The 13,152-nt window shown below is 45.4% G+C and overlaps 1 protein-coding gene across 1 annotated transcript; it reads left to right on the forward strand.

Moving 5' to 3' along the window:
- The first annotated feature begins 506 nt into the window (after positions 1-506).
- LOC134505510 (uncharacterized) lies at positions 507-9,157 on the forward strand. Its single transcript, XM_063315249.1, has 6 exons — positions 507-528; positions 1,973-2,113; positions 2,891-2,984; positions 4,410-4,569; positions 5,400-5,552; positions 8,577-9,157. Exons 2-6 carry the CDS (start codon positions 1,986-1,988, stop codon positions 8,915-8,917), a joined length of 876 nt encoding a protein of 291 aa, XP_063171319.1. The 5' UTR covers positions 507-528; positions 1,973-1,985; the 3' UTR covers positions 8,918-9,157.
- Positions 9,158-13,152: the final 3,995 nt, after the last annotated feature.

The raw sequence follows: 13,152 nt of genomic DNA on the forward strand, positions 1-13,152 counted from the left end.
AAAGCGCATTGCAGTAGTCTATATGGGAGATAACAAGGGCATGAGTGACCGTTCAAAGGGCCTCTCACTCTAGAAAGGGGCATAACTGCCGCATAACACGGAGTTGCACAAAGGCCCTCTTAGCCACAACTGCCACCTGCTCTTCAAGCAGGAGTTGTGAGTCCAGGAGAACCCCCAGATTACGCACTGAGTCTGTCTGGGGCAGTGCCACCCCATCCAGAACTAAAGATGACAATTTCCCAGAACCTGAGGTGCCATTAATCCACAGCCACTCCATCTTACTAGGGTTTGATTTCTTGCTTTCTGACCATCACATATACCGAATGTATGTATCGTTTGTTTCTGCACCCTATAAAAAGAATTGACCCTCCCCCTTAATAAATGCTTTTGCTTTGCCTGAATTACTTTGGGATTCCTATTTTCGGGTAGGCAAAAGGGCCACCTTTGCAAAAGTAACATTGTTTTTTCTCCCAAATTCAGGGAACGGATCTTCAGCTCGATGCCTCTTGGGGTGCCTGAGTTTTTAAGGTAACATCAACACTGACTTGAAGGCACCCCCTCCCAGAACAATAACCCACAGTTGGCAAAGCTGCGTTGGCATGTTTGCAATCACCCCCCGTTGGGGAATAGTTGACCATAATGAGATTGAAAAATTGAGAGGTTTAGCCTTGAATGACAGACAGGTGGCAGACCACAGTGGTGGGGATCCCATGTTGAGCTAAATCCTGCTGGCTTCTTTAAAAGCCTGTGGTTGGTGTCTTAAACATTAACCAAGATGTATAAATAATGGTTGGGCTTAATGCATACCAAGCCCAGATGTAATGGACTTGGCTTCGCATTACATAACATAACCCCCTTCAATTATGTCACCAATGGCTTGTGGGTTGACCAGTAGTGTGAACCCAGCCTGGGCGTGGGCTTACTTGCAGATCAGAAAAGGTGGCATGTGGCTCAGGGCATACATTGTACCAGGCCATCGGATGCTGTACTTCGTTTGGTGTGAAACTGTCATCAAGCCGTCATTTCTTCTTCCGCAAATTGAGCCAACCCAAACACTGGTAGTGTATTGGATAGAGCATGGTTAAAGAAATTGTGGTTCATGGGCTGTGTGAACCAGCTCAAGTGGGCCTTTTTCTGGTTTCCAGGCCTGGCCCTCTTAGCTACCAATAGGTTGCCCCAAATTGCTTTTGACTGAAAAAAGGTAACTCATAGTCTCAGAGGCACCCTCCACCCTCCAGAGAAGCCAGCTCCATTTGCCTGTCCTTTCCCCAAAGGTCATCCTGTTATCATTCCAACAGGCTATGTAGATTAAAGTTGGAATAATATTAAAAAACTAGTCAAAATTTGTGTTTTCCTCTTCTCTGGTGCCATGTTATTTTAAACTGTGTAATCAAATGCAGATATTCTCCCTTTATAGCCATTGCCCTGAAGCAGTGTTTTTTCAACACAGGCCACTTTAAGACGGGTGGACTTCAACTCCCAGAATTCCCCAGCCAGCACATGCTGGCCAATGTTGAAAAACACCACACTGCAGCCACTCTAAAGTACAAAATGGAAAGCTAGCCAACCTTGTCTCCTCCCAAAAGATCTGAGCAAAGGGGGATCCTGGTTCTTGGATGGGAGACCATCAGCAAACCTAGCAAAAAGCTTAACAATTTATTCATTACTGCTAAGATCCCCTCATGGGCGTGTCTGTGAAGCCGCCTCTTGCAACTTGATTCAAAGAAATCTTTAATGCTTTAAAATTGTTTCTCAACCTCAGCAATTTTAAGATGTGTGGACCTCAACTCCCAGAATTCCCTAGCCAGTATGCTGGGGAATTCTGGGGGCTGGCTAGGGGATTCTGGGAGTTAAGTCCACACATCTTAAAGTTGCTGAGGTTGAGAAACGCCACTTTAAACAGCCCAACATAAAATGAAAGATGGGCCCTCTGCCCTTTACTACCTAATACTTCGATTTTTCTTTGTTCCAGGAAGCCTTAAATCATGGCATGGAAAGGGGGACTTTATACATGTGAGGATCCAGCCTCCTGGAAGGCCATTTTGAACATTTACCAGGATGTGGTTGCAGCTGTGGGAAGCAAGAAAAAGAAACTCATTGCTTTGGATCAGTGGTAAGTGACTGACGTATAATTAGGACAGTTTAACGAAGGCGCCAGCCCTGGTGTGGCCTAGCTGATAATTTCCCATATCCAGAGCACTTCCAGTTTTCAAATCTTCTACGGGTCAGATTGTAACAAAAGATTGTTCAGCAGTTGTGAAAGTGAGGCACCAACTGATGCAAGGTCTCCCATGCTATAGCTCTGTTTACTTCCTATCTACCTTGAGGTTATCCAAAGTTGTGTTTTATTTTATTATCTTTAATAATACTGTATTTTATATTTCTGGCCTTTGGACGTAGTAAAGTAGGATGGTGATGGCTCTAGGCTACAGGAAGTCCTCGACTTGTGACCACAATTGGGACCGGAATTTCCATCATAAGTCATTGCAGTCATAAGTCGAGTGACCATGTGACCAGACCTAATTTTATGACCATTTTATGGTGGTCTTTAAGTAAATCATGAGTCGTTAAGTGAATCACCATGGTCATTAAGCAAATCCAGCTTCCCCGATGGGCGTTTTTTGCCGGAAAATGGCAAAAAAGATCACAAAACATGATCACATGACCACGGGATGCTGCAACCAGTTGTAAATGCAAGCCGGTTGCCAAGCCCCCAAATCTGATCATCTGACCGTGGGGTGGGGTGCAATGTTTTGCGACACTTGAAAGTGCTTTACAGACCATAAAGCACCCATTCCGAGGCTGTTATAACTTCAGACTGTCATTAAACAAACGGTTGTAAGTCAAGGACTTACGTTTTTACTCTTTTCTTTACCTGTGTCCTTTCAAGGTACCAAGAGGAGTTGCCTGGGGTTCTTGCAGAGCGCGAGGAAAAATACCTGACGAAAGAGGAATTGCTGAGACTCATGGAGTGGAAGCTAACTGTAGGTATTTCTCTCCGAGGCAATAAAGGGATTTCACCTGTTCAGCAGCAGGTGAAATCTCGGCCTTAAAACCCATCTGTAAAATGGGTATATTGAAGATGTGATTGGTATGCATGGCCTGCATGGCACAATCTTCTTAATAGTTTGGTTAAGCTTCCACTTAGCGACCATATGTGGTGTTCCATCTTCCTGTTTTTCCCCACAACAACCCCTTGAGGTAGGTTGGGCTGAAAGGGAATGGCAGGCCCATTGTCACCCAGGAGCTTTCCATGGCTGAAGGTGGACTAGAACTGGGTCTCCGCAATGCCAGTTCTCAACACCTTAACCATACTCTACACCAGCGTTTCTCAAACTTGGCAACTTGATTTAAATGAGATGCATTTACACTGGAGCAGTTTCTCAACATTAGAATTAGAATAATGGCACCCTGTTGGCTGGAAGATAAATGCAACATGCACAGGGTTTGAATGGGGCATATCTGGTTTGGAGAATGTATGCGTGAAAAGGGAAACAGAACCAACCCTGAAAGGTAAACATTCCATTCCGGTGCTGTTTTCCTCAATCATTCTGAATCCAAACTAGTTAATCACGTTTTAGTTTAGCATATTTGAACCTGCAGAGATGGCTTACAGTTCGGCATGTCTAAGATTTGATTATTTTGGATTCATTGGATCATCACACGCAAACGTGCCATATGAATACCATCTTTTTCAGACTGGGCAGGCCCCAGATCAAGTCTTATGCACCATTCAGGGCACCTCGTTTTAAGGAGGAGTCAGACATAATTGACTGCATTCCAAGAAGGGCAGGGAGGATGATTTGGATGGAGACTGGTAACGTAAAGTTTGAAGAGTAGGGAGGCGGCGAAGCCTAGCACTGTAATGGTATGTGGGAAAGACCTTGGGAGACAGGGCCAAGAGATGTTGCCATGGGAACAGTCAGATAAGAGACAGCATAGCTGTAACTGCATAATGGACGGAGAAAGAGGCTGAGAAGGGACCCTCCCTAGTTTCTCCAGGTGTAAAAGAGAGGGTGGGAGAATTGTACTTTCAGACTTGCAAGATTGATGCCAGCCTTACCAGGTAGACCAGACAGGAAACATGATCAGATGAGCTAATTCTACTTTGTTATAAAGCTACATTAACAGAATCTTACAAGTCTGAAAGGACAATTCTCCCCCCATCTCCTTCACAGCCTGAGAAACTGGGGAGGGTCCCTCCTGAGCCTCTTGCCCCGCCCACTATCCAGCTGTGGGCCAAGCCGCCTCTTATCTGACCGTTCCCTAGGCAGCATCTCTTTGCCCAGCCTCCCAAGGTCTTTCCCACATCCCATTACAAGGCCCATCTTTGGCCAGGGCCAATCAGATGCCATGTAGAGATGGGGAAACACTCAAAAGCCAATCACTGCTTGTTTTGGTCTTTCTAGAGAGGCAAATTTCGGCCTCGCTTGCAGCAGCTGGTGGCCACTAATTCGAGCGAGATGGTGGAGAAGCATACCAGAAAAGCTTTCCACCGACTCCCGGACGTAGAGGCTGCCGTGAAGGAGTTGAATGAACTGAAGGGTGTCGGACCAGCAACTGCTTCAGGTAAAAAAACAAAATCCAACAATAGAAGCAAGGATGGGAATGGAGTTGCAAGATGTGAAGGATAGGGGACAAGCTAATTGAATCAAACTGCGCAATCTAGTAGACCAGGGTTTCTCAACCAGGGTTCTCTGGCAGCCTCGGGTTCCACGAGAGGTCACTGGGGGTTCCCTGGGAGATCACGATTTATGTAAACAATTACTTCAAATTTGGGCAACTTCACACTGAAGAGGTAAGTTTCATTGTTTCTTTTTAGGTTAAGAACACTGTAAATGTATATATTCAGGCCTACCCATGAAACGAATATCATTTTGTAACTTCTGGCTTCTGTTGGAGCCTGAATGTGCAGGGGTTCCTTCCCCCAGGCCTGAAAAATATTTCAAGGGTGCCTCCAGGGTGAAAAAGTTGAGAAAGGCTGGTATAGATGACATCTCGTCATCAAGCGCAGAGCGTGGTAGGCAACTCAGCACCCTCCAATGCTTTGAATTAAATTTCCCATCAGCCTCTGCTGGCAGAGAGGTCAGAAAATAGGGGAGTTTTAGCCCGCAAATGTTTTTTATATAATACGATGGCTGTTTTCTAAGGTTTACATATAGATAGATACCGATCGATTATGATTTGTTTTCTTTGTGGTCTTTTTTAAGTGAGTCCTTTTATTTTCACCCTGATGCAAGGCAGAGTCGAAGCAATCCCAAAAGTAAATGCATTTTAAATCCAATCGGTAAAAAGAGCGGAAACATCTGGCAGAGCATGTGCCTGCCTCCTCCAGGGCGGTGGAAATTTGCCCGCTGTCCCCTGGATGTTTCCTTCATGTGTTCTCGCTTCCGTTTTAGCCATTCTCGCTGCTGGAGCACCTGAAATGGCGGCATTCATGGCAGACGAAGTGGTGGAGTCTCTCCCAGGCCTCGGTCCTCTTCAGTACACCCTTAAACATTATCTGCTTTATCTGGACGGGATTCAGAGCCGTGCCAAAAAACTGAACAACGGTAAGGCAGAGTCTTCTCTGCACTCCCCTCTTGATTTGAGAAACTCCCTATTCCCTCCTAAAAGCTCTGCCAAGGCTGAAAGATAAGCAAACCTCCACTTACGGCCACAATAGGGATCAGAAAATTCATCGTTAAGTGGTGCGATGGTTAAGCAAGGCATCACGTGACCGCATCCAAGTTTGCGACATTTTTTGCAGCAGTCGTTATATGAATCATGCAGTTCCACATTGATTTTGCTTGTCGGAAGCCAGCTGGGAAGGTCATAAAAGGCGATCGTGTGATCCCAGGATGCTGCAGCTGTTGTAAATACATGCTGGTTGCCAGCTGCCTGAATTTTGATCACATGACCACGGGGATGCTGCGACAGTCATAAATGTGAGGACTGGTTGCAAGTCACTTTTTCCAGCATCGTCATAACTTTGAACAGTTGCTAAACTAATGGTCGTAAGTCAAGGGCTGCCTGGATTGGAAGAGCCTAGAAGCAGAGAGGAGATATTTATTTGTGTGGTTTATTGCTTAGATTTTATAGCCTGTTGCGCTTCCAGGCAGCATGCCTAGTTCTAGCTGGTTTAGCCCTACCACAACAGTCCTGCGAGGTAGGTTGGGCTGAGAGGGAAAGAGAGAGAGGGCTTGGCCCAGGGTCCCCCAGGATGCCCTGAGCAAGAATGTGAACTGGTTCCAGCCTAGCCTCTCTACCAGGTTTTGTGGATATGTGTGTGTGTTTGAGTCAGTGTTGACTCCTGGTGACTGCCTGGACAAATCTCTGCAGTTGGCAAGGTTTCAGAAGTGGTTGGCTCTTGCCTTCTTCTTCCTGGGGCAGAGAGAGAATAACTGCCCCCAAACCCCCCAGGTGCTTTGTGCCTAAGGCAGGACTAGAACTCACAGTTTCCTGGTTTTTAGCCTGGTGCCCTAACCTCTACACTAGTGTTTCTCAACCAAGGCAGCTTGAAGATGCGTGGACTTCAACTCCCAGAATGCTGGCTGGGGCATTCTGGGAGTTGAAGTCCACGCATCTTCAAGCTGCCAAGGTTGAGAAATACTGCTCTGCACCAAACTGGCCCTCAGTGCTGTATAAAGAGAGCTATTGTCTGTGCCATCAGCTATTCCATCAGATCTGCTCTTCTGGGAAGGCCCCGTTCCCTTGTGGCCTGCAATTTCAGTGCTACTGACCATCTTCTCCTATTGCTGTGTCTCTCTTGAACAACACCTGCAGCCCAGCACAGCCTTCCCCTGCTCAGGTCTGCAGACCACAATTTTGCATTAAGTGGCTTTTCGTACCGTGGCGGTAAATTGCCTGCAATGCACGTCCCTCCCTCCCTCCTGCCCTCCAACTTCTTCTAATTTTATGAATGTATTTGCTTATCTCCTGTGGGCATTGGAATTCCATTGTTTTCAGGGCCTCTTTGTAGAAACAGAGGGAACAGCCTGTACATTTTTTAGAAGAAAAGATTTCATGTGTTTTATTTATTTTACAGCACGTTTTCTTTTTAAATGTACAGGGATACAGAAAAACCATTCGCTACCAAAATGCAAGAACTATACACAAACAAACAAAATGGAAGCGTGTAAAAAATAACAAACAATGACCAACAGAACAAAAACAAAATTATGAATCATCTAGGCATCTCTCTCTCTCTCTCTCTCTCTCTCACACACACACACACACACACACACACACACACACAGAGTGACCGTGCATCCTTTATTATAAAGGACAGTCCTTTATTTCAGAAAGCTGTCCTGTGGATTTATTTAATTACTTATTTCCTTGGTTTTGCTCTTGAATTTTCCTTTGTAAAGGAAAGTTACAAACATGAACCATTTTGTTTAATCCTTATGAGCCACTTTCAGATTGGCCCCTTTTTCAAGTTCAAGTCCTTCATTTTTCCCCAAGAAAATATGGTGACTGTGCCTATATGTCAAGTCTTCAACAATAAATGAACCTTTCCAATTAGAAAATAATAATATTCTTGCAAAATATCATGAAACCTTTGCCAAACTTTTGCAATAGCACGATATAAGGCGATGCAAACGGACAGTGTTGCATTGCTTTATCTATTGGTTGAAAAAAACATCTTTTCAAAAATGGATAAATTACACATATCGAAATTATCTATGTGTAATTTATCCATTATAGTGATGCAAAGAAGATGTAACAGCTTGTACCCTTTTCAAAAGAAAAGATGGCCAAAGAGCACCTGCGATATTTCGGGTGGCAGCCGAAGGCCACCAGGTGGGCAGAGCCATGTCACATAAATGGGAGGGGGCCTTGGGTGTTCCATGTTTTCCAGTTGGAATAGGTTTAATTCGGGGCTGCAGTTTGCATCTCAAAAGAGTGAGAAATTGCCAGCTGTATTCAGCCCTGCTGCAGTCTGAGGACTACAAAACGGGGTTTCAAAGGCCACCTATGACCCTCAGCACGTCCACTCCTAGGATGAAATTAATACGAAGCGCAATACAGGTAGTCCTTGACTTACGACCATTCGTTTAATGACTATGTAGTTATGATGGCCTCGGAATGGGTACTTCATGGCCTGTAAAGCACTTCTGAGTGTCACAAAACATTGCAACACTCCCCCACAGACGCATGATCGCATTTCAGGCACTTGGCAACTGGCTCGCATTTACAACCAGTTGCAGCATCACATGATCACGTTTTGCAACTTTTTTGCCACTTTCCAGCAAAAAATGCCCACTGGGGAATCTGGATTCACTTAATGACCGCAGTGATTCGCTTAACAGCCGCCATAAAAATGGTTATAAAATCGGGTCTGGTCATGTGGTGACTCAACTTACGACCACAATGACTTAACGATGGAAATCCTGGCCCCAACTGGGGTCGTAAGTCGAAGACTACCTTTTCAGCATCTCAGTTTTGCAATCCACATAGTTCTGCCCCCACCGTCCTTGGTGTTTTTTAATCTTCGGTGCCAAGACAGAGCCCCGCATCAGGTTTTCACTTGACGAGGCATCCCCTTGAGCTGAAACAAAGCTTTTCTATTGCAATGGTGTATTTTTGTTTAGGTAACACCACGGAAACGTGGTCGGCTCACCTTGTGGAGAAATGCCTCTGGGCCTGGGCTTGGGCTGAAAAGCTGCATTTGCCATTCTCGCAGCTCGCAGGCCCAGGGGAGAACCAAGCAGGCGGTGGCAAGGAAGGAGACAGACCCCGGAAGAAACAGAACCAAATGAAGGCTTCCTGGGTCCTGCAACGGGATCAACACCTGCTCCTTGGCACGTGGATGCCAGAGCTGAGCAACGCACCCGAGGGAAGTTTGCTGACTTTGAGACCAGCCACAGCAGCACACAGCAACCAGCACAGCGCAGTTTTCACGAAAACAGAATGCGGGGGTTGTAGGACATAGTGCGTTGGAAACCCTGTTGATCTTTCTTTCTTTCTTTTCTTTTTTAAAGAACTTGATTATTTTTCAAAGCATAGTTAAAATACAAAATAGGGTATAGACCTAAAGAAGGAAGGGAGACTATAAAAGTGCCAAGTCAGAAAGGGATAGAAAAGGAAAGTGACTTCCGACCTCCGATACAGATATAAACGCAATTACCAATATAATCTTAGTTAAACTTTAGCCACATTATTTCTATAAAATCAGACCTCTTAATCATCAAAACCCAAGATTAAAGCTTCCTTTTTTCCTGACATAAGCAATTAGTCTAAAAGTGGTGGCCTTCTTTCAAAGAATCTACAGAGATCTGTCCAAACGCTCCTCTCTAATTATGTTGAAATGGAGTATTCTCTTAGAAACAGCCTTCGCTTACCTGTCCGCTGGTGGATACGTCGGATCCCCCCTCCCCTGCCTGCTGGGGGCTATGGGAGGGGAACTCCATCAGATCTAGCGTCCAGGTGGTTGATATTAGGAGTTAAATGTGTAATGGAACCTCCCAGCTGATATAGATGCGGATGGGGCTTTCATAGCACATTTCTCGTGCTTTGAATGGATTTTGCTCAAGATCCAAACATGGATAAGAATTCAAGAGTTGGGTTGAGTTTTCAAAAGGTGTGTGAGCAAAGAGGGGGCTTTGTGATTTTCCCTTGACTTGAACCGTCTGGAGCAGTGTTCCTCAACCATGGCCACTTCAAGATGTGTGGACTTCAACTCCCAGAATTCCCCAGCCAGCATGGCTGGCTGGGGAATTCTGGGAGTTGAAGTCCACACATCTTAAAACGGCCAAGGTTGAGAAACTCTGGTCTGGAGTGACATGGTGCTTGGCTATCGCTAGGGGGTGCCCCTGTCTAAACATGTCCTTTGGCACCAACACTTCCTAAATCCTGCCTACTTTCTTATGCCATGATGTGTCTGTACCTTCAAAGATCAGAATCATGCAAACCATGGCATTCCCTGTGACACACTATGGAAGCGAAATTTGGACTTTAAAGAAGCAGGATAGGAAAAGTATTGACACCTTTGGACTTTGATGTTGGAGAAGACTCCTGAGAGCACCATGCCTAGCCAAGAAAACAAAACGATGGATCCTTGAACAAATCAGCCCAGAGTCCTCATTCGAGGCACAAATGACCAGGCTCAAATTGTCCTACTTCGGGCACCTGATGTGAAGACCCAGCTCTCTGGAAAAGGCTCTGATGTTGGGAAAGATGGAAGGGAAGGGAAGAAGACAATGACCAGCAGCAGGGGTCAGTTACAGTGGCAGCGGGTGCATTGCTGGAAGAGCTGAAGAACCAGGTTAGGAAAAAATGATGGAGAAAATCTATCTGTATGGTCACTAAGGGTTGATGGCACATAATCCATTTTTGGAAAAACTGCTAAGTGGGCTTGGAGGGGCTGAGCTTTGCACTCTGTTCCATTAATTCTCACCACTAGTGAAGCAGATCTGATCTGGGCATCATCATTTTCTCCCCGAGTCTGAACTCTTGTTTGTTTGAAAAATTGTATTTTTATGAATAAGAAGAAAGCTGTGCTAACAAGGAGATTCTGTGTGCATGTTACAGTATTTATCTTAACATGGGGAAGGGGGAAAGGGGGCACAATCCCAGCATATGTCTTGGGAAAGGGCTGTTCAACCTAAGCTTGTTGTAGCCTTTGGTGATAGAAACGTGAGATCTCTAAGAATTATCTCAAAGACACTCTCAATGTCAGGCGGCGTACAAGTTTATATTATTATTATTATTATTTCTCTTCAACCTTGCCAGAAATGCTTGGGTGTTGGGTTGTTTGTTTTGGTCTCTTCCAAACTTGAAGATGTATGGACTTCAGCTCCCAGAATTCCCCGCGTTGCTGGCTGGGGAATTCTTGGAGTTGAAGTCCACACGGGGTAAGGCGTAAAGTTGCTGACCTTGAGAAACACTGCAATATGGGATGAAGCTGATCATGTACTGCCTCCTGGTGGTCGATGTAAGTAAAAACATGCAAGATATATTCTATAAAAAGAGAAATTTCCCCCTTGTTGGCACAGTGGAAGTCATGTAAACCCTTGTATAAAGAGAGTTGACATCCATGTCTCTCTGAGAGCTTAAGGTAAGGTGGACTGTATATCCCATTCTGATAAGACAACTAAACATGGAGCATCAAATAAGGAACTGTCAGCCCTTTGAGGAAGATTAGACTTGAACACCAAAGGCATGAATACTAACATTACTTTTATTATAGGGTTATGGTAAGAGAACCTTGCAAGTCTGCGTGTGCTTCCCCCCTCCCTCCCTTTAACTTCACAAGAACTAGGGAGGGTCCAGTCTGAGATGCTTTCTCAAATTACAGTTCTGTCCTCAACTCAAATTTCTCTGAATGTTGCCTTGGATGAGGCTCTTCACCTTGTTCCTCAAGGTTATTCTCACAGCCCATTAAAGGAATGCACGTCTTCCAGAATGGGATTGAGCCTTTGGGAGAAGCACATGCCTGGCTAACTGGAATCCGGAACCAGAGCATTCCTATAAGGAAGCGAGTGAGATGGCAATGCAGCCTTTGGGTTGAGGATGCCTGGAAAATGATTCCCTCTTTAGGTCCAACAGTCCAGTCCCCATTCAACTGAATCATCTGGAGTTGTCCCTTGGAAATGTGCAAGGAGAGGACAGCTCTTCCTTGGCTTCTAGTGATTTTACGGCCTCGTAACCTAGGATCATCTCCTCTGTGCCTGTAATGGTATATGGGAACTGCCTTGAGAGACAGAAATGGGCTGCATGCAGCCAGGGGAACAGTTGGGTAAGAGGCAGTTTAGAGACAGAAATGTACTTTCAGACTTGCAAGGTTGATGTCAGCCTTGCGAGGCAGTCCAGACCAGAAGCACGCCCAGAAGGAGTACTAGCTCTGTCTTTAAGGTTACATTAACAGCATCTTGCAAGTCTGAAAGTACATTTCTGCCCCGTCGCCTTCACAGCCCAAGAAACTGGGGAGGGTCCCTTCTGAGATGTTTGCCACGTCCCCTTTCCTTTTGTGGGCTCAGCTGCCTCTTCTCTGACCATTCCCCTGGCCGTGGCGCTTCCCCCTGTCTCCCGAGGTCATTCCCACGTGCCATTCTCCAAAAAACCCGAGGAGTCTGGTTTGCCTGATCAGCAAATTCTATTAAAAAGCATCAGCTTTTGAGAGCTGCAGCTGGATCTAGAAGGAGTACAGGGAAGATTGGTTGGGTGAAATTTATCCATACAGTGATTTGGACTTTTTTTTTTCTTGCAGAAGAGGAGTTGGCCTAGTTTTCATCTTAGTGTCATTATGGCACATTTGTTCTTGAGTATTGTGAGTTTTTGTCCTGTTTTCCCACCCTCCTCCCAGATCTTTTCTACTAAGTCTGCTCCCTATTTTCTAAAAGCTGTAGGTATCCCCTTGAGTTTCCATTTATGAGTGGTTGAATGTTGCATGTCCTTTGTGGGGGGGGGGGAAACTTCAACTTATAAAAGCAGGATACTTACAGCCATATTTCAGTTTATTATTTAGGCACCCACAACTGGATAGTAAACAATCATCATGCTTTGGATGCAGGTAATTAAGAAGTTGAAACCAGATAGGATCCTCCGCAGACAAGATTCTGGAAACCAGAAAGGATGAATTATGTCCATAGAGTGGCAGATAAATTGGAAGGCTGCGGCAATGGAAGAGTTGACCAAAAGAGATTGACTGCCAGAAGGCACCACGTGGCCAGATTCACCCTTTCTTGGGACTCAGAAGATGTAGGTAGCCAGATGTAGGTAGCCAGATGTAGGTAGCCAGACTCTACGGGGTCAAACCCTCTACTAGGAATTGAACTCACAGACCTTGGCGCTTTAGATGACTATCTCCAGTGCATTAGCTTTAGGAGCTATCTACGTCCTGGTGCTCAGCAGTTGCAGGACAGGAATCTAGAATCTCTCAGAATGGCACATCCAGTCCACCTTCTCCTAAGTTCTCAGAGAAGAGAGATACAGATGTTACATTATCTCATGCCCCCATGTACCAGGTTTCACTTCACATCCACTCCCCCTCTTGGAGAAGAGTGGGGAGATTTCTCTATTTTTCACAGTGTATATCCTGTGCAGTATTTCTCAGCTACGTTGGCCATCAGGAGGCACTGCACGACCAGTTTCTTATTGGGAATTGTCAGATGCAGGCAGCCAGATGTTACTCTGTGGGGTTCAAGCCCTCAACCGGGAAACGAACTG

The sequence above is a fragment of the Candoia aspera genome, chromosome 14 (assembly GCF_035149785.1).
Source record: "Candoia aspera isolate rCanAsp1 chromosome 14, rCanAsp1.hap2, whole genome shotgun sequence".
Lineage (NCBI taxonomy): Eukaryota > Metazoa > Chordata > Lepidosauria > Squamata > Boidae > Candoia > Candoia aspera.

What these genes read in the sequence shown, in the direction of transcription:
- LOC134505510 (XM_063315249.1), top strand. Translation starts at nt 1,986, where the DNA reads ATGGCATGGAAAGGGGGACTTTATACATGTGAGGATCCAGCCTCCTGG. An exon ending in CTCATTGCTTTGGATCAGTG is followed by an intron (nt 2,114 to 2,890) that starts GTAAGTGACTGA and finishes TGTCCTTTCAAG; the next exon opens with GTACCAAGAGGAGTTGCCTG. An exon ending in CGGACCAGCAACTGCTTCAG is followed by an intron (nt 4,570 to 5,399) that starts GTAAAAAAACAA and finishes CTTCCGTTTTAG; the next exon opens with CCATTCTCGCTGCTGGAGCA.